Source organism: Heptranchias perlo, chromosome 27 (genome assembly GCF_035084215.1).
Source record: "Heptranchias perlo isolate sHepPer1 chromosome 27, sHepPer1.hap1, whole genome shotgun sequence".
Taxonomy (NCBI): domain Eukaryota; kingdom Metazoa; phylum Chordata; class Chondrichthyes; order Hexanchiformes; family Hexanchidae; genus Heptranchias; species Heptranchias perlo.
Genome location: NC_090351.1, coordinates 11,537,699 through 11,555,991, shown reverse-complemented (window position 1 = coordinate 11,555,991; position 18,293 = coordinate 11,537,699). Strand labels below are relative to the sequence as shown.

General features: G+C 41.8%; 1 protein-coding gene across 2 annotated transcripts in view; it reads left to right on the top strand.

Annotated features, from left to right (window-relative positions):
- Window positions 1-109: 109 nt before the first annotated feature.
- The window catches only part of LOC137344400 (bcl-2 homologous antagonist/killer-like), a 45,311-nt gene continuing 27,127 nt past the window's right edge, over window positions 110-18,293 (top strand). Inside the window, exons 1-3 of one of the 2 annotated variants that reach the window (XM_068007327.1) lie at window positions 110-218; window positions 11,769-11,893; window positions 17,951-18,080. In XM_068007327.1, the coding sequence (XP_067863428.1) occupies window positions 17,987-18,080 (94 nt within the window). In that variant the 5' untranslated portion in view covers window positions 110-218; window positions 11,769-11,893; window positions 17,951-17,986. Of the gene's footprint in view, window positions 219-11,649; window positions 11,894-17,950; window positions 18,081-18,293 lie in introns of those variants that run through there. The other variant, XM_068007326.1, reaches the window with a different exon arrangement.

Sequence of the window (18,293 nt, the reverse complement as noted above, 5' to 3'; positions counted from 1 at the left end):
GCGTGCCCGAGCGGCATCATGGGAGTTGTAGTTTCCCCCCCCCCAGCCCAGTTTGGCCTCCCGATATATCCCGTGATGCAGCGCGTGGTGTTTGCCCTCGGGACGAGGCTGCGAGCGGGAGTAGAGCTGCAGTGCCGGCTTCTTTTGCCAACGGTTACCGCTTGTAAACGTGTGGGCGAGTGCACGGGTTAACTCGAACTGTCAACAACGGTGAAACGGTTAGTGGTAAGATTTGTGATGGAATAGAGTGAGATGGATCGGAAACGCTTTTTGATGCATTCTGCTGTCGTGTTAGAAAGGAAAGAGCTGGAAGGTTTGGAGTTCCTTCAGAGCAACGGTCTCTGCCCAAAACGTTCACCAGTCTTTTCACCAACTGACCGTCCTGTTGTGTATTTTCTGTTTTGTTATCTGGAGTCGTGTATGTTTTTAGGAGTGTGATGTATCAAATCAAAATGAGTTTAATATTTAAACCGAAATGAGCGAGACTTCATTGGTCTGAGGGTAGCACAACGCTGAGACATCCTGCCTTGCAACATATTCAGTGTGTTGGGCATTATAACAAGACATAGTGATGATTTCTGATTGAAATAATTTTACTTGTGATTTCTGGCATTTGCAATTTTTTTTTCTTTTGATTTCTCACTCTGGTTTATTGTTTTCTGTTTTCATCTTTGCTGGTAGTGCTGTCATCCTGGAAGCATGGCTGAAATCTGGAATAAAAAATCTTTAAATGTTTAATTTTATGACACCCAGTCCTATCTAATAAGCTATAGAAAACCATTTAATGTAAAGATGTTTTGGACTCCCAAAATGGCTTGGTTAGTAAATGGGTATCTGGTGATCATGATGGACTGGGTGGCTGGTTCTATACTTCGTGGGTCAAAAATGTTTGTACATTTTGCACACCTACCCTGCCATTCACTCATTAACTTCTCAAGGACCAATACAACAATTCTCAAACATAACTAGGTTACAATATCCTCCTCTTCAGCTTGTTTTTTAATTTTTAATTTTTTTTCTTAATTTTCCTTTCTGTCTCTTCTTTCTCTCAATCCACTCTTTCTATTTTTATTTCTCTTTCTGTCTCTAATTTTACTCTAATTCACCCTATTTCCTTCTCTGTCATTTGCTTTGTTTTCTTTCCCTGTCCTTTTCTTTCATTATTTAAGGAAGTAAGCCATTGGGCATGATGTTCATGAGGTCCCAGATGTGACATTGACATTGCTGTGCCATTATTGTTTTGACATGCCAGCAATTTGTGGTGCAAATATAGTGTGATGTGTATGGTGAGGTTAAAAAGTCCAATTAATGTCTTTTGCCACAAGATGTGCCATTGCAGCAAATTCTGGCCCACTGACCCTTGGCTCATTTGTGGACTTGCTTAATTGCACAAGTGGAGCCTGTACCTTTTTATGGGTATGTACTGGTTTTGTATTGTACAAAATTCTTCTTGAATACTTCCCACTGCTTGTAGATTTACCCATTAATAGTTCAACCCAGTTTACTGTGGTCAATTTATTTCTCATCACTTTGAATTTTGTGTTACTTGAATTTAAAACCTTGGTTTGTGACTCTCCCTTCTCCCTGAAACCTAACATCAAATTCCCCTCAAACCTGATATCAAATTCAATCATGTTGGATCAAAATTTGCTGAAGAGGGAAAGAAAATGGATTAAGAGAGAAAGAAAAAAAGAGACAGAAAGGAAAATTAAGAAAAAAAATTAAAAAGAACAAGCAGAAGAGGAGGACATTGTAACCTAGTTGTGTTTGAGAATTGTATTGATCCTTGAAAAGTATTTTTAATTCGTTCATGGGATGTGGCCGTCGCTGGCAAGTTCAGCATTTATTGCCCTTGAGAAGGTGGTGGTGAGCCGCCTCCTTGAACTACTGCAGTCCGTGTGGTGAAGGTACTCCCACAGTGCTGTTAGGTAGGGAGTTCCAGGATTTTGACCCAGCGACAATGAAGGAACAGCGATATATTTCCAAGTCGGGATGGTGTCTGACTTGGAGGGGAACATGCAGGTGGTGGTGTTCCCATGTGCCTGCTGCCCTTATCCTTTTAGGTGGTAGAGGTCGTGAGTTTGGGAGGTGCTGTCAAAGAAGCCTTGGCGAGTTGCTACAGTGCATCCTGTGGATGGTATACACTGCAGCCACGGTGCACCGGTGGTGAAGGGAGTGAACGTTTAGGGTGGTGAATGGGGTGCCAATCAAGCGGGCTTGATTGGCATCCCATTCACCACCCTGGATGGTGTCGAGCTTCTTGAGTGTTGTTGGAGCTGCACCCATCCAGGCAAGTGGAGAGTATTCCATCACACTCCTGACTTGTGCCTTGTAGATGGTGGAAAGGCTTTGGGGAGTCAGGAGATGAGTCACTTGCTGCAAAATACCCAGCCTCTGACCTGCTCTTTTAACCACAGTATTTATGTGGCTGGTCCAGTTAAGTTTCTGGTCAATGGTGATCCCTGGGAGTGAGTGAATGGCAGGGTAGGTGTGCAAAATGTACAAACATTCTTGACCCATGAAGTAAAAAAAAAGCCACCCAGTCCATCATGATCACCAGATACCCATTTGCCTGATTAGTTAGACTTTTTCCTGCACCCTTCAGCTCTAAAGTTTTTGCCCACTATGTTGCAGGAAGCGCCAGCTGATAACAGAGGGAAACAGGGCACCTGGGACCTTGGTGAACAACGGGACAAACGGTGTATCTCCTTAACCAATGAGATTTAAGGATTGAGAAATAAACAAAGGACTGAGAAGGAGGGTGAATTAGAGTGGGTGAATTCAATGTTAAATCAACTACAGAGAGAGGAAAAGAAAGATTGGATTAAGAGACAGGAAAAGTATGAAAAACATTTTTAAAATCTCCAACAACAATTCATTCCCTGACTGTACACTTTTAATTGTTCACGTACTGGGCAAGAGTGGTTGAGTGGCAGTCATTAACAATTATCGTTTTGTTAAAAGGGTACTTCTGCTGTTAATTACTAGACTTAACTTTCTGTGCCAAGTTTAATGGGAAATTAATGTGCAAATGCAGGAGCTTCATGAAAATCTGGGGGAGGTTAAGGGCGAGATGCTGTTTTTGCGAAGCTAATGTGGAGTGGCGCGAATTGGCCAGCAACTTGTGGCAAATTGCAATTCACGGGGTATCTTTTCCTCGCCACAAGTTGCTAGCTAATTTGCACATTGATAACAGTTCACACGCTATTATTGTTTCAGCAAATTCTGGGCCACTATCAGTGTTTCCACTGCCTGATCACTTACTGAAACCTTCACTTTACTGCTGTAATTGTGTCTTTTATTAGTAGTGCTCCTCTTCCTTTCCCAAATTTCCCTGTCCTTTCTAAAGATTCTATAGCCCAGAATATTTAGCTCCCAGTCATACCCAGCTTGTAGCCAGGTCTCTTGTTGATTACTATATCATACCCTTTATGCTGAATTTGTACTTCTAACTCATTTGTTTTATTTCTTATGCTACATGCATTTGTGTACAGAACTCTTACTTAGGTAACTGTACAAGATGGATGGGTTGCACCTCAACAGGGCTGGGACCAATGTTCTTGCGGGAACGGTAACTAGTGGAGGGTTTAAACTAATTTGGCAGTGGGTGGGGAACCGGGATGAAGCATCCAGAGAGGAGAAACAAGGTGCACAGAGGTCTGGGAGAGACAAACAGCATTAGAATAAAGAGTTGTTCAGAAATAGGAGGGATCAGATAGGGGAGAAATACAAGGCAGACTAAGGTGGGTTTGGAGGTCATGTGCGTAAATGCACGGAGCGTGGTAAATAAGATTGGTGAACTGCAGGTATAAATTGACATATTGGTAATAATGGCGACCTGGCTCAAACAAGGGGAGGAAGGGAAATTTAATATTCCTGGCTACAATGTATTCAGGAAAAATAGGGAAGGGGAAATAAAAAGGAGGGGGCATGGCACAATTGATCAAAGATGCTGTTACAGCCCTGGAAAGGGATGATGTGCTTCAGGGTTCATAGAATCTATTTGAGTATAGTTAAGGAACAGAAGAGTAGCTGTTAAGCTGCTGGGTGTATAATATAGGCCACCAAGCAGTGGGAAGGAGATAGAGCCGCAAATTTCAGAAAGATGCAAAAACAAAAGGGTAGTGATAATGGAGATCTTCAATTATCCTAATATAGACTGGGAAAATAACAGTGTAAAGGGGGAAAAATTCCTGAAATGTGTACAAGAACTTTCTTGATCAGTGTGTTTCCAGCCCAACGAAGAAGGATACAGTGCTGGATCTAGTTCTGGGGAATGAAGTGGAGCATGTTTCAGTGGGAGAGCATTTGGGAAACAGTGATCACTATATCACTAGGTTTAGAGTAGTTATGGAAAAAGATAAGGAACAATCAAACGTAAAAATACTCAATTGGAGGAGGGCTAATTTCAGTGAGTTGAAAAGGGATCTGGCCCTGCTGGATTGGAATCAAAGATTGGCAGGTAAAGCAATAAATGAGAAATGGGAGGCCTTCAAAGAGGAGATAGTTTGGGTACAGACTAGACACATTCCCACGAAGGGTAAAGGAAGGATATCCAAAGCTAAAGCTCCCTGGATAATTAAAATAAAACAGGAAAAGGAGACTTATGATAAATGTCAGGTTCATAATGCAGTAGACAGCCAAGCTGAATACAGAGTGCAGGGAACTGGAAAAGGAAATAAGAGGGGCAGAGAGAGTGTATGAGAATAGATTAGCGGTAACATAAAAGGGAACACTGAAGTATTTTATGAACATATAGGGCTGGATTTTGCTTTGAAAAGCGAACTGGCGGTGCTAGCCGTCCGTTAGACTTGCCTTTGCCCATAGACTGTCTGTGGGCTTTTGCACGGCAAGTCGCTATCAGCCAACCAGCCAAAAAGTGCAGCGCCCTCTACAGGACATCTGGGACCTGTGTGAAACAACTGTGTATCTCCTTAACCAATCAGATTGAAGAATCATTAATGAGGAGCGCAGCGTCTGAACCAGGAATTGTCAGTTAGAATAGTGAATTCAATGTCAAATCAGGCACAGGAAGCAAAGTAAAGAGAGGGAAAGAAAGATTGGATTAAGAGAGAGATATAAAAGAGACAGAAAGAAAATGTAACAAAACAAGTTATTTAAATTTTTTTTAAATCTCCAAAAATAATTAAAAGCTGATGCAATGAGACGCCACACTAGTAAAAGTTAATTTTCAGTGCCAGAGAGGTTGTTTGGCAGTAATTAAGACTAATCACGCCGTTAAAAAGGAACTTGCACTGGAATGGACAAGCTCTAACTTTTTTTGTCGAGTTTAGTACGTATCTATGAGGTAAGAACAGGAACTTCACACTGTTCAATACACTTGACCAGTGAGTCGCCATTTTCGTGCAGCTTTTGGAGGAGCAGGGCATCTCGGAAAGCAACTTCTGGATTTCCGCGTTTAACTGCGCTTGTGCAGTTGCCAGAAGTTGCTGTCTGATTTGCACATAAACAGTAGTGAGCGCTGTTAGTCTCTCCATTATTTTTACAGCAAAATTCGGCCCACAGATAGTCAAAGGAAGGGTGGGCCGATTAGGGACCAAAGAGGAGATCTTCTTGTGGAGGCAGAGGGCACGGCTGAGGTACTGAATAAGCATTTTGCATCTGTGTTCACAAGAGAAGAGGATGCTGCTAATGTCATGGTAGAGAAATTGGAAAGGATAAAAATAGATACAAGAGGTACTTAAAAGGTTGGCGGTGCTCAAGGTAGATGGTTGTTGAGGGGGGAAGTAAGGGTGGAAATAGCAGAGGTTCTGGTGACAATTTATCAATTCGCCTTGGAGACGGGTGTGGTGCCAGAGGGTTGTAAATGTTACACCCCTGTTCAAAAAAGGGGAGCGGGATAAACCAGGTAACTACAGGCCAGTCAGACTATCGTCGGTGGTGGGGAAACTTTAAGAGACAATAATCTGGGACAAAATTAATTGTCACTTGGAAAAACATGGGTTAATCAATGACAGCCAGCATGGATTTGTTAAAGGCAAGTGTTTGGCGAGCTTGATTTGAGTACTTTGATGAAGTAACGGAGAGGGTTGATATATTTATGGACTTTCAAAAGGTGTTTAATAAATTACCACATAATAGATTTGTTAGCAAAATTGAAGCCCATTGGATTAAAGGGGCAGTGGCAGCGTGGATACGAAATTGGCTAAGGGACAGAAAGCAGAGAATAGTGGGGAACGGTTGTTTTTCAGACTGGAGGGAAGTATACAGTGGTGTCCCCCAGGATCTGTATTAGGTTGATATATATTAATGACCTGGACTTGGGAATCCATGACATAATTTCAAAGTTTGAAGATGAAACCAAACTCATAAAAGTAGTAAACCGTGAGGAGGATAGTAGCAGAATTCAGGAGGACATAGACAGGTTGGTGAAATCGGAGGACATGTGGTAAATTAACTTTCATGCAGAGAAGTGTGAAATTATGCATTTTGGAAGGCTGAATGAAGAGAGGCAATATAAGCTAAATGGTATAATTTTAAAGGGGTGCAGGAACAGAGAGACCTGGAGTTTACGTACACAAGTCTTTGAAGGTGGCAGGACAAGTTGAGAAGCCTGTTTAAAAAAAAAAGCATTTGGGATCCTTGGCTTTATAAAGCCAAGATGTGGAGATGCCAGTGATGGACTGGGGTGGACAAATGTAAGGAATCTTACAACACCAGGTTATAGTCCAACTGTTTTATTTGAAAATCACAAGCTTTCGGAGGCTTTCTCCTTCGTCAGGTGAGTGTCGAGATTCATTGAAAATTACCGCATATATAGTCATAGAACAATGCCTGGTGATTACAGATAATCTTTCCAACTGCCCGTTATCAAGGCCATCAAATTAATTGAATAGTGTTCAGACAGAGAAACCTTAGATACCCCAGACAACTGAATATACAAACGGCCAGAACCAAAGAAAGAGATGATGTGGAGATGCCGGTGATGGACTGGGATGGACAAATGTAAGGAATCTTACAACACCAGGTTATAGTCCAACAATTTTATTTTAAAATCACAAGCTTTCGGAGATTATCCCCTTCGTCAGGTGAATCTTCACCTGACGAAGGGGATAATCTCCGAAAGCTTGTGATTTTAAAATAAAATTGTTGGACTATAACCTGGTGTTGTAAGATTCCAGAGGGAGAGGGGAGAGGGGAGAGGGGAGAGGGAAAAAGGGGAGAGGGAAAAAGGGGAGAGGGAAAAAGGGGAGAGGGAAAAAGGGGAGAGGGAAAAAGGGGAGAGGGAAAAAGGGGAGAGGGAAAAAGGGGAGAGGGAAAAAGGGGAGAGGGGAGAGGGAAAAAGGGGAGAGGGAAAAAGGGGAGAGGGGAAAGGGGAAAGAAAGAGAAAGAGAGAGAATGACCAGTTGTGTTAAAAACAGATAACTTTTTTTTTCCCCTGGTGGGGTTACGTGTAGCGCGACATGAACCCAAGATCCCGGTTGAGGCCGTCCTCATGGGTGCGGAACTTGGCTATCAATTTCTGCTCGACGATTTTGCGTTGTCTTGTGTCTCAAAGGCCACCTTGGAGAACGCTTACCCGAAAATCGGTGGCTGAATGTCCTTGACTTCTGAAGTGTTCCCCGACTGGGAGGGAACCCTCCTGTCTGTCGATTGTTGCGCGGTGTCCGTTCAACCGTTGTCGCAGTGTCTGCATGGTCTTGCCAATGTACCATGCTCCGGGGCATCCTTTCCTGCAACGTATGAGGTAGACAACGTTGGCCGAGTCACAGGAGTATGAACCATGTACCCTGGTGGGTGGTGTCCTCTCGTGTGATAGTGGTATCTGTGTCGATGATCTGGCATGTCTTGCAGAGGTTGCCGTGGCAGGGTTGTGTGGTGTCGTGGACGCTGTTCTCCTGAAAGCTGGGTAATTTGCTTTCGAACGATGGTCTGTTTGAGGTTGGGTGGCTGTTTGAAGGCGAGTAGTGGAGGCGTGGGGATGGCCTTAGTGAGGTGTTCGTCGTCATCGATGACCTGTTGAAGGCTGCGGAGAACATGGCGCAGTTTCTCCGCTCCGGGGAAGTACTGGACGACGAAGGGTACTCTGTTGGTTGCGTCCCATGTTTGTCTTCTGAGGAGGTCTATACGATTTTTCGCTGTGGCCCGTCGAAACTGTCGATCGACGAGTCGAGCGTCATATCCCGTTCTTACGAGGGCGTCTTTCAGCGTCTGTAGGCCCAAACACACGGAACAGCCATGGGGACCAAATTCGCACCCCAATACACCAACATTTTCATGCACAAGTTCGAGCAAGACTTCTTCACTGCACAGGACCTCCAGCCAACGCTATACACCAGATACATCGACGACATTTTCTTCCTATGGACCCACGGCGAAGAATCACTGAAGAGACTACACGATAACATCAACAAGTTCCATCCCACCATCAAACTCACCATGGACTACTCCTCAGAATCGGTTTCTTTCTTGGACACACGAATCTCCATCAAAGACGGGCACCTCAGCACCTCACTCTACCGCAAGCCCACGGACAACCTCACGATTCTCCACTTTTCCAGCTTCCACCCTAACCACATCAAAGAGGCCATCCCCTATGGACAGGCCCTGCGAATACACAGGATCTGCTCAGACGAGGAGGAACGCGATGGACACCGAAAGACGCCCTCGTAAGAACGGGATATGACGCTCGACTCGTCGATCGACAGTTCCGACAGGCCACAGCGAAAAATCGCATAGACCTCCTCAGAAGACAAACACGGGACGCAACCAACAGAGTACCCTTCATACTCCTGTGACTCGGCCAACGTTGTCTACCTCGTACGTTGCAGGAAAGGATGCCCCGGAGCATGGTACATTGGCGAGACCATGCAGACACTGCGACAATGGATGGACGGACACCGCGCAACAATTGCCAGACAGGAGGGTTCCCTCCCAGTCGGGGAACACTTCAGCAGTCAAGGACATTCAGCCACTGATCTTCGGGTAAGCGTTCTCCCACAATCTGGTCACGCAAAGATGAGTGTTATCAACTGAGCCACATTGACCCTTGTTTAGGCTCAAATGTGAAGAATGGCTGCTGGGTAAACTATTGGTGGGCAGTTGGCACTTTGGAACCTTACCAAGCATGCTCAGGAAAGGAGGGCAGAATTTTTTTTGGAAGGAGAGGACAAAAACTAGTGTCAGATAAAGTAACAGTGAGTAGTTATGCACATATATGAGCTTTTAATGTACAAAAGTATAATTTAGATTGCCTCGTGGTTCATATAACAGATTTGCTGAGCTTTAACAACAAAATTAGATGTTGAAGATTCATTACCTATTTATAATACACTTGTAGAAAATATTAAAATCTACTTTAAATTGGACTCTATGGTGCTGAAATAAGTACACTGCTTTAAAAAGCAGAAATTGGAAGTGCTTTTTTGACCAGGCCTTTTCTGCAATAATGTATTATCTGAAATAGTGGTGTCAGATTATCACTCCTGAACTTCAGGGGTGATAATCTGATACCACTGTATTAGGTCTATTTCAGATAATACAGTCTAGTGGTAATACCAAAGTTGTCTGCTTAGCAACAACCAGGTGGTAAAATTATTGTACATCTGAAAATTGCCCCATACTATACCATTGTAAAATTTTGTGGACTATGCTGCTGATGGCATTTTGCAGCTGACTCTTGTTTTTAAGGTTACTATCTTCTGACTTCACTAAGCTAAGGGTTTGTAACATGCACCTGACTTTGCCCTATCTGTCTCTGAACTGCATAAGAGTATCAGTGACCAGATAGTTTGCACCAATGCAGAATCAGCAGTTGTACTGTCAGAATGTGCAGCCAGTCAACCTGTAGCTGGCAGGCGGTGATTCAAGCTGCCTCTGCCGTGTATCTCCTGGTGCGCTTGGACTTAACACCACCTTCTGACGTTTTGGAGTTTACTGGAAGTTGTAAATACTATATCTATCTATCTATCTATCTATCTTAATTCTAAATTTGGGGAGAAAGAAACTTTTTTTAAAACAAAACTTAGTAAAAGCATTATAATCTGCAAGAGTTGCAGAGAAATGGCCAAAGTGGCATTTCCAGTAACCTGTGTAACTGATGCACAGATATAGAAATGAAAGGATTTTTTACAAAAATCACATTTTTTCATATCCAAAAAATATTAATTGTAGAAATGTTGCGAACTAGCATGCTGACTTGGGAATATGGGATCAGGAGTAGGCCATTCAGTCCTCGAGCCTTTTCCGCCATTCAATTAGACAATGGCTGATCTGTACCTCAACTCCATTTACCCTCCTTTGCTCCGTTGATACTTTCATCTAACAAAAATCTATCAATCTCAGTCTTGAAAATTTCAATTGACCCAGTATCCACAGTCTTTTAAGGGAAAGAGTTCCAGATTCCACTACCCTTTGTGTGGAAAAAGTGCTTCCTGATTTCACTCCTGAATGGCTCCTGAATTTTAAGATTGTGCCCTCTTGTTTTGGAATCCTCCACGAGAGGAAATAGTTTCTCTGTATCTACTGTAGCGATCCATTTATCATTTTAAACACCTTGATTAGATCACCCTCAACCATATGAACTCCAGGGAATACAAACCAAGTTTATGCAATCTGTCCTCATAATCTAACCTGTTAAGCCTCTTGATTTCTCTGAGATAAATTGGTCATTAAAAGTTCAATAGTCTTGTGTGCAGAATCATTATCAAACCTAATTACCAAGAATGAAGGGAAGATTGCCCCTTTAAACACGCCTGTTGCTTTCTCTTGCAATGCTTTCTATTTGGGGAATAGATCAAATGTGACAGCAGGCAAATGCAATAATACAACTGCCACAAGACCTAATGACAGGTAATCGCACTATAACGAGGTGCAAACATCTGCTGAACTGCCTGAAATAGCTGGCCCGCTTAATACGGTTTACATGGCGCTTTTGTAATTAATGCCTATGGTAATGGAAAATGGCTAGAGCCATTTGCCCGATATCGGTGTGTGTCTGGGATAAACAGGGATGGTGTAAGTAAAAATAGTGTAAGTGGTGGGGGCTGTATATGGTAAGTATGAATTGATATTGTATCGGCATGATGGGAAAAGTAATTCAGGAAGTATATGTGACACTTGCAAGGTGCGTGTATACACCCTCTTGGAATGTTGAAAGTACTATAAATGCAACAAGTTATATCTTTTTTATGCAATGTTTATGTTGACTGAACATTGAGTAGTAATTACAAAATGAGTGATAAGCTAAATAAGGGCAGTGACCTTTGTTTATATGGACATTTTCTTAATAGGATTTTATCACTCAATTGAACAGTTTTTGAGTTGATTCAGTTCTCGGCCAAGGCAGAATGGTCTGCCATTTGTTGGAACTTTTATATTAAGACTTTCATCTTGCGGGTTTGGTTTTCTTTTTTTTAATTATATTTTTCGGCGGCCATTGGTTTGTTAATGATTGCGTTTCCTCATGAGCGCTTTTATTTACTCCTGGCATTTACCAGGAAGCAGCCTCCTGCATGTACAGCTTTCTTTTTTTGTCCTTTTGTTTTTGCCTATTTTCTGCTAGGAGCGAATCAGAATGCAGTTGTAGGCGGAGGCGTGGAGAGGAGCCAATCACGGGCGCTCATGATTAGCGGTTGAGGGTCTGGCCGAGGGCCAATGGGCGCATTTGATACGGTCGGGGTGCGAGGTGGCAGCTGAGAGGAGACGAAGCCGGGCCTGGGGACACAAACCGGGACCCACAAGCGGGTGACTGCTGTCTCCGGCCTACGATCACTGTTTAAAAGCTGCTTTCGTTCTTTCAATTCCAGACCACTGGGCAAAAGACGCGGCTCCGGGGCGGGCGAAGCTGAGCGGCAACCTAGAGAGTCGACTTGGTTGGCTCGCCGGCCAGCCGGCCGGCAAACAGACAGACAGAGACTGAAAACTGGGACAGGTACAGCCGCCGGTTCAAGTGAACGAATTTAATGGGGAACAATAATCGTACCTTCATTTCTAGTATTGGTATCACACAAACAGGCTTGGTAATGTTTGAGTAACGGGGTGTGAGCAATAGGCTCTGACTAGTCGGTGCTTGCACTATGAAATAGGTTTTATGGTAGAAGAGCAACATTGTAACCCAGGAAATTTGATAAAACTTTATATCAAAAGGGACTGGGAGATAACTTTTTCACCTGTGATTGTATATCGCAATGGTATTTTTACTTTGCAATTGGGCTTTTCAGTTGATTTCTGTTAATGGATTCTAAATCTCTTGGAATGTTCATTATAACTGTAATACTTCACTTGGAGGGATGTCGAACTGGATTTACATTGAATATCATTTTGACTACAACACAAATTTTGTACTTCTGTGTAAGTTTGAGGCATTGCCATGGCCTAGTGTATACCTAGTATTGCATGTAGGCCTGACCAGTGAGGGGTAGTAAGTTCACTTCCCTGAGAGACATTAGTGAACCAGTTAGGTTTTACTACAATCCAACTTTGGTGAGTTTTTTTTGTGGTGCCAGCCCATAACTTACAAGATCTATTGAATTCAGTTTCATAACTTGAGACGGTGGGATTTGAATTTGCGAGCACACTGCCATTACCACCACACTACCACCTCCCTCCATAAACTCCAAATTGTCGAGGGTGCAGCTGCCCCAAAGCCTAACCTCCTCCTCCATTGCCTACAATCACCTACACTGATTCCTTGTACATATCCAATTTAAAATCCTTGTTTTCATTTCTTGGTCTTATTTCTCCCTACTTCAACAACCTCCTCCAGCCATACATCCCCTTTCACACTCTGCTGGCCTTACGTGCAAATCTCTCCTTTCGCCCCATTATGGGTGATAGAGCTTTCAATTACCTGAACCATTTTCTCTGGAACCACCTCTTTAAACCCCTTTGCCTCTCCACTCCTACATTTTAAAATTGTTCTCGAAGCCCATCTAGAAGTAAAGGGAATTAGGGGTTACGGGGAGCAGGCAGGAAATTGGACATGAATTTAGATTTGAGGTTAGGATCAGATTAGCCATGATCTTATTGAATGGCGAAGCAGGCTCGAGGGGCCGATTGGCCTACTCCTGTTCCTATTTCTTATGTTCTTTATCTTTTCAACCTAGACTTCAGTCACCTCTCCTAACCTCTTTCCCATAGCCTGGTGTTCGTTCTCTTATTTCTCTGCAAAGTACTGTGGGACATTGTACTTTAAAGTTTTTATTGCATGTCAGTAAGTGTGTATACTTGGGCAGATCAAAATCAAATGTGTGGCTGGTGTTGCATCCTTATTTTCCAGGTCCATGCATAAACTTCTGTGGTGTCAAGAGGCTGGATTAATACCACTCAAAATCAATATTTGTTGCCATTTCCTTGTATAAATTTCAAAATGGCTTATGTAATATTTTTATACTCCTAGAAATTATAATTTCCTCATGTCAAACAGAATTTTGTAAGTGCTTTAGAATGAGACTTTGCTCCTTAGTTTGGTACTAATTGATTACTAGTTTAATGACTAGGGAGTTTGATCCAAGTGTGCATATCAATCTTTGTAAGTATGCAAGTAGCAACTTCCCAATGTTCCAAGTCCACTGTTTGGATCTCTTTTTGACAGCAGGTGTTAGTTAGTGAAAGAGGGTAAGGATGTCCATAATTGTTGAGATTTGTGCAAAAGGAGTACAGGGAAGTAAGAAGAGTTGATGCTCCAAGTAATTAAAAAAAAAGTAGTATTACTTTGAGACGCAGTAAAGCAAGATGTGGGAAAAAGTAAAAGTTATAAATGGCTTCTATTCTGAAGGCAAAATGGAGGAAGGAGGTGGGGGGCTAGTATTATATGTATTAAAATAATAATCGTTGTCTTGGGTAATATTAGAGAGCTGCAATGCAATCTTACTTGAATGGTTCATAAAGTTGGCTCATTCTTAATGATCCATGATTGTGACTTTCTTCAAATCCCTTAATCCCTTCAGGTTTCTAATGTACTCAGAAGCTATCTATTTTACTATATTTTAAAAATACCCAAATATCTTTTTGTGAAGACTTCTGTGTCCTGAAGATCTTTGAATTTGTAAAATACATTCATTTCCAGAGTTAATAAAAAATATTATTTTTATATTGAGTTCTCAAGTTTATGCTCACCTATATTTTGTGAGTACATTAAGATGCATATTTTATGAAGCCATTGTACAGTTTTATTGCACAGTGGTTGCAGGAAGAGTGCATTGATACATCTTGGTTTCTATGGCAGCTTGCTCTGAAAGCACCACAAGTCAAGAGGTTGAGGCATTTTTTGGGGGTCTTTGTTTTGGACAAATGTAATTTTTGTTAAATGATGGAGCTAGTTTCATATTGAGCAACTGTACCTTAAAAATACAGCAGGTTTGTGTAATGTTGTAGGGTAAGATGCTGAGCTAACAAATGACATTCATGTAGTGACTGATCTGATGATAGATAAGTGAGACTTGTGGTAATGAATGTCCCATTAGAGCATTGTCACTGGCTGTTGGATTTCCCCGAGGTGGACTGGGACCTAACAAATGGAAAGTCAGCCTAATTCATCTACAATATCAATTGTTATTTTCCTAGTAGATAACGTGCAAGTTGCAATGACGAATGAAAGTGAATTTCCATGATGTGCAATATAGTTGTCAGTGTAGCCAATTTTGTGTGTTGAAGAGTGGTTGAGAACGTGTAAACAGAAAGGAGAATTAGCTCCTTTTTAGATTAGTGGGCTATTCATGTCCTGGATTGGCAAATGATGGCTCATTTAAAGAAAATGGGTGAAAAATGTGCTTGTGTTTAAGAAGTCCAATTTTGCACCTGTACCCATGCAAGCAAATGGAAATTTAGGGTTTTTTGTTTGCCAAATCTTTGCATAAGATAAAGTGCATGGAAGAGTTAAATTCTTAAAGTTTTTTTGTCTTTCTTGCTCCAGTTAGCAGCGAGAACAATTAAATGACCTGTTCCTAGTGTTGCTCTTGAATTTGCCTCTAGAGGTAGACATTGGTTTTGCTGTTTTTTCCTCCAGGAGGAAAGCTGCTTCCCCAATGGTACAGTGAGAGCTGTCTGTTTCATTAGCAATTGTATTGGAATGTGTTACAAACTTATGATGCAGTACCTGGATTCAGATGACGATCTTCGACTTCTTGAACTTCGGTCTTACGGTTTAGAATGTTATTTGAACCCCTGAACGACATTGCAGTTTTGTATCTACTCCAAATAATTGTGTTCAATACTGTAATGCAATTACAAGATACTGGTGACCTCCTAACCACAAGAATCTTGAGCTGTCTGTACACATCATCTGAATTCAAAGGTTGTTACAACTCCTAATGCCCTTCAACAGCATTGTTATAGTGGCTGTTGTTCTTCCTCTTTGAGTGATTTATTTTTATATTGACTAATTTATTAGAGTTCTTTGAGGAAGTAACAAGCAACATGGATAAAAGGGGATCCTGTGGATGTGGTGTACTTAGATTTCCAGAAGGCTTTTGACAAGGTGCCACATCAACGGCTACTACACAAAATAAGAGCTCATGGTGTAGGGGGTAACATATTAGCTAACCAATCCTTTATCCATGTTAACAGGAAACAGAGTAGGCATAAATGGGTCATTTTCAGGTTGGCAAGATGTAATGAGTGGAGTGCCACAGGGATCAGTGCTTGGGCCTCAACTATTTACAATCTGTATCATGACTTGGATGAAGGGACCAAATGTATGGTTGCTAAATTTGCTGATGACACAAAGGTAGGTAGAAAAGTAAGTTGTGAAGAAGACATAAGGAGTCTGCAAAGGGATATAGATAGGTTAAGTGAGTGGGCAAAAAATTAGCAGATGGAGTATAATGTGGGAAAATGTGAACTTGTCCAAATAGGCAGGAGGAATAGAAAAACAGTATATTATTTAAATGGAGAGAGATTGCTGAACTCCGAGTTGCAGAGGGATCTGGGTATCCTAGTACATGAATCACAAAAAGTTAGTATGCAGGTACAGCAAGTGATTAGGAAGGCAAATGCCATTTATTGCAAGGGGAACGGAATGTACAAGTAGAGATGTTTTGCTACAGTTGTACAGGACATTGGTGAGACCACACCTAGAATACTGTGTACAGTTTTGGCCTCCTTATTTAAAAAAGGACATAATTGGAGGCAGTTCAGAGAAGGTTCTCTCAACTGATTCCTGGGATGAGGGATTATCTTATGAGGAAAGGTTGGACAAGTTGGGCCTGTGTAGATGGAGTTTAGAAGAATGAAAGGTGATCTCATTGAAACCTGTAAGATCCTGAGGGGACTTGAAGGGGTAGATGCTGAGAGGATGTTTCCCCTTGTGGGAGAGACTAGAACTAGGGGCCACAGTTTAAAAATAAGGGGTCTCCCATTTAAGACTGAGCTGAAGAGAAATTTTTTCTCTGAGGTTTGTGAGTCTGTGGAACTCCCTTCCCCAGAGAGCAGTAGAGGCAGGGTCATTGAATATTTTTAAGGCTGAGTTAGATTGACCCCCTTGTTAATCAGGAATCTAAGGTTATAGTAGGTAGACGGGAAAGTAGGGTTGAGGTCACAATCAGATCAACCATGATCTTATCAACTGGCAGAGAAGGCTCGAGGGACTGAATGGCCTACTCTTGCTCTTAATTTGTATGTTATCCACAATAATGAGGTTAGATGATTTGAATAACTTTGTCTTGGTTCTTGACTTTTCTACTGTTCTGTCATTATCACCATTTTCTAAGGGGAAGGGATACTGGCAGGAGAAACCAGTGTTGCAGAGTGATGGTAGATGATAGAACCACTACATAATTGTGTAGGACTCAAAATGGGTCTAAAACCTGTTTGCTTTTGAGACTAGAGAAATAATACGCTGCCATTAATTATGTAAGCCTTATTAAATTTCTAATGCATTTTTAATATCTCTATAATGACTTTTTAGCACTTCTCGTTTTCGGATGGTCCTGGAACATCATGCCTGTACAAATGGATGAAGTTATGCTCGTTTACTTCATTGCCTCTTACATGTGTGAGTTCAGTGCATACCTAGGAGTGGTAGAAAACAGTTAACGTACCTATGGGTTAGTTGAGTTGTTAACAGCGTGAGATTTAACTTTTTTGAGTTGTCAGCCTTTTAAACCCCTTATGTCACTTTGTAACCAACCCCATGTGTGTATAATAAATAGTATAGCAAAGCTTATCAGAGATTTGGATTTGAGCAGGGTGTGTGTGTGCTGAGTTGTAACAAATACATGAAGAAATATGAATGATACTCAAATTTAAATGATAGGCATTTTTGACCGGTTTTACAGAAATACATTGTGTTGGAAATAGAGGTTAAGTGACTATAGCAGCTGTTTGAGATGTTTGTCTTGTTATTGATAATCAACAGACAAAACTATAAATTGATTATACCTATAAGGCTCATGACCAGCATAATTATTTGAAACCTCTACAGGAGAATTGTAGATCTTGAGGTAAGCAGGGATGCATAATGAAGACTAAGTAACAAAGTGGAATACAGATAGCTCTTCTCTCATTCATACCAAGTGTTGTACATTGCCACTGACACTTCATATGTGGTATGGTGTATGTTGTAGCTATTTCTCTTACATAGTGAATTTGTATGTGTAATGTATAACATGTTTTGCAAAGTCCTGCCACCCTTCTCCTATAGTAAAGCTGTTAACTTCTTGCTGGAGAACAGTTCCATGGGTGTTGGTTGCTCTCCAATACTTATCGCAAGTGGCTGTTCGTTGTATGAGCCTAGATGGTGAGTGTTGGCAGTCTATTCATCTGTTGGGAGGAATGGGCTTCACAACTAAGCCTGATCCTGCACATACACACATTATCTCTTTCTGTTTCAATGTTAGTAGCACTTATATCAGATGGAATATCCAGTGCCAAGGGTATTTTAATTTTGTATTTTTGTTTTTCAGCCCTCTTCAACGGAGACTTGGGGGGGGGAAAAAAAATCTTGATTCCCTTGTGTTGCGTGTTGACTTTTATAACTTTGATTTTGTAGGCTGACTGCAGTCATTTGGGCCAACTGGGTTGCACCATGGCTTCAGGTGGCAGCGATGGAGACCCTTTCAGAACTAATCCAGCCAAAGCGCAAAAGAACCATTGTAGGCACCCATCAAGACCTGTCACAGGTGAGTGCTAGCCTTTTAGTAATGAAAAAGATTGTGCATCCTATATTTCTACAGATACGTTTGTTAGAAATATAGATCCGCTAGAAGTGGGGGAAGCGTCTGAACAACCTAATTGCCTGTTGACTTTTTCTTTGTAAAAGTAGAGGAACACAAAAACAGGCTTCGTTTATTGGCCTTCGAGGGGATGCAGCACAGATTCACCAGAATGATACT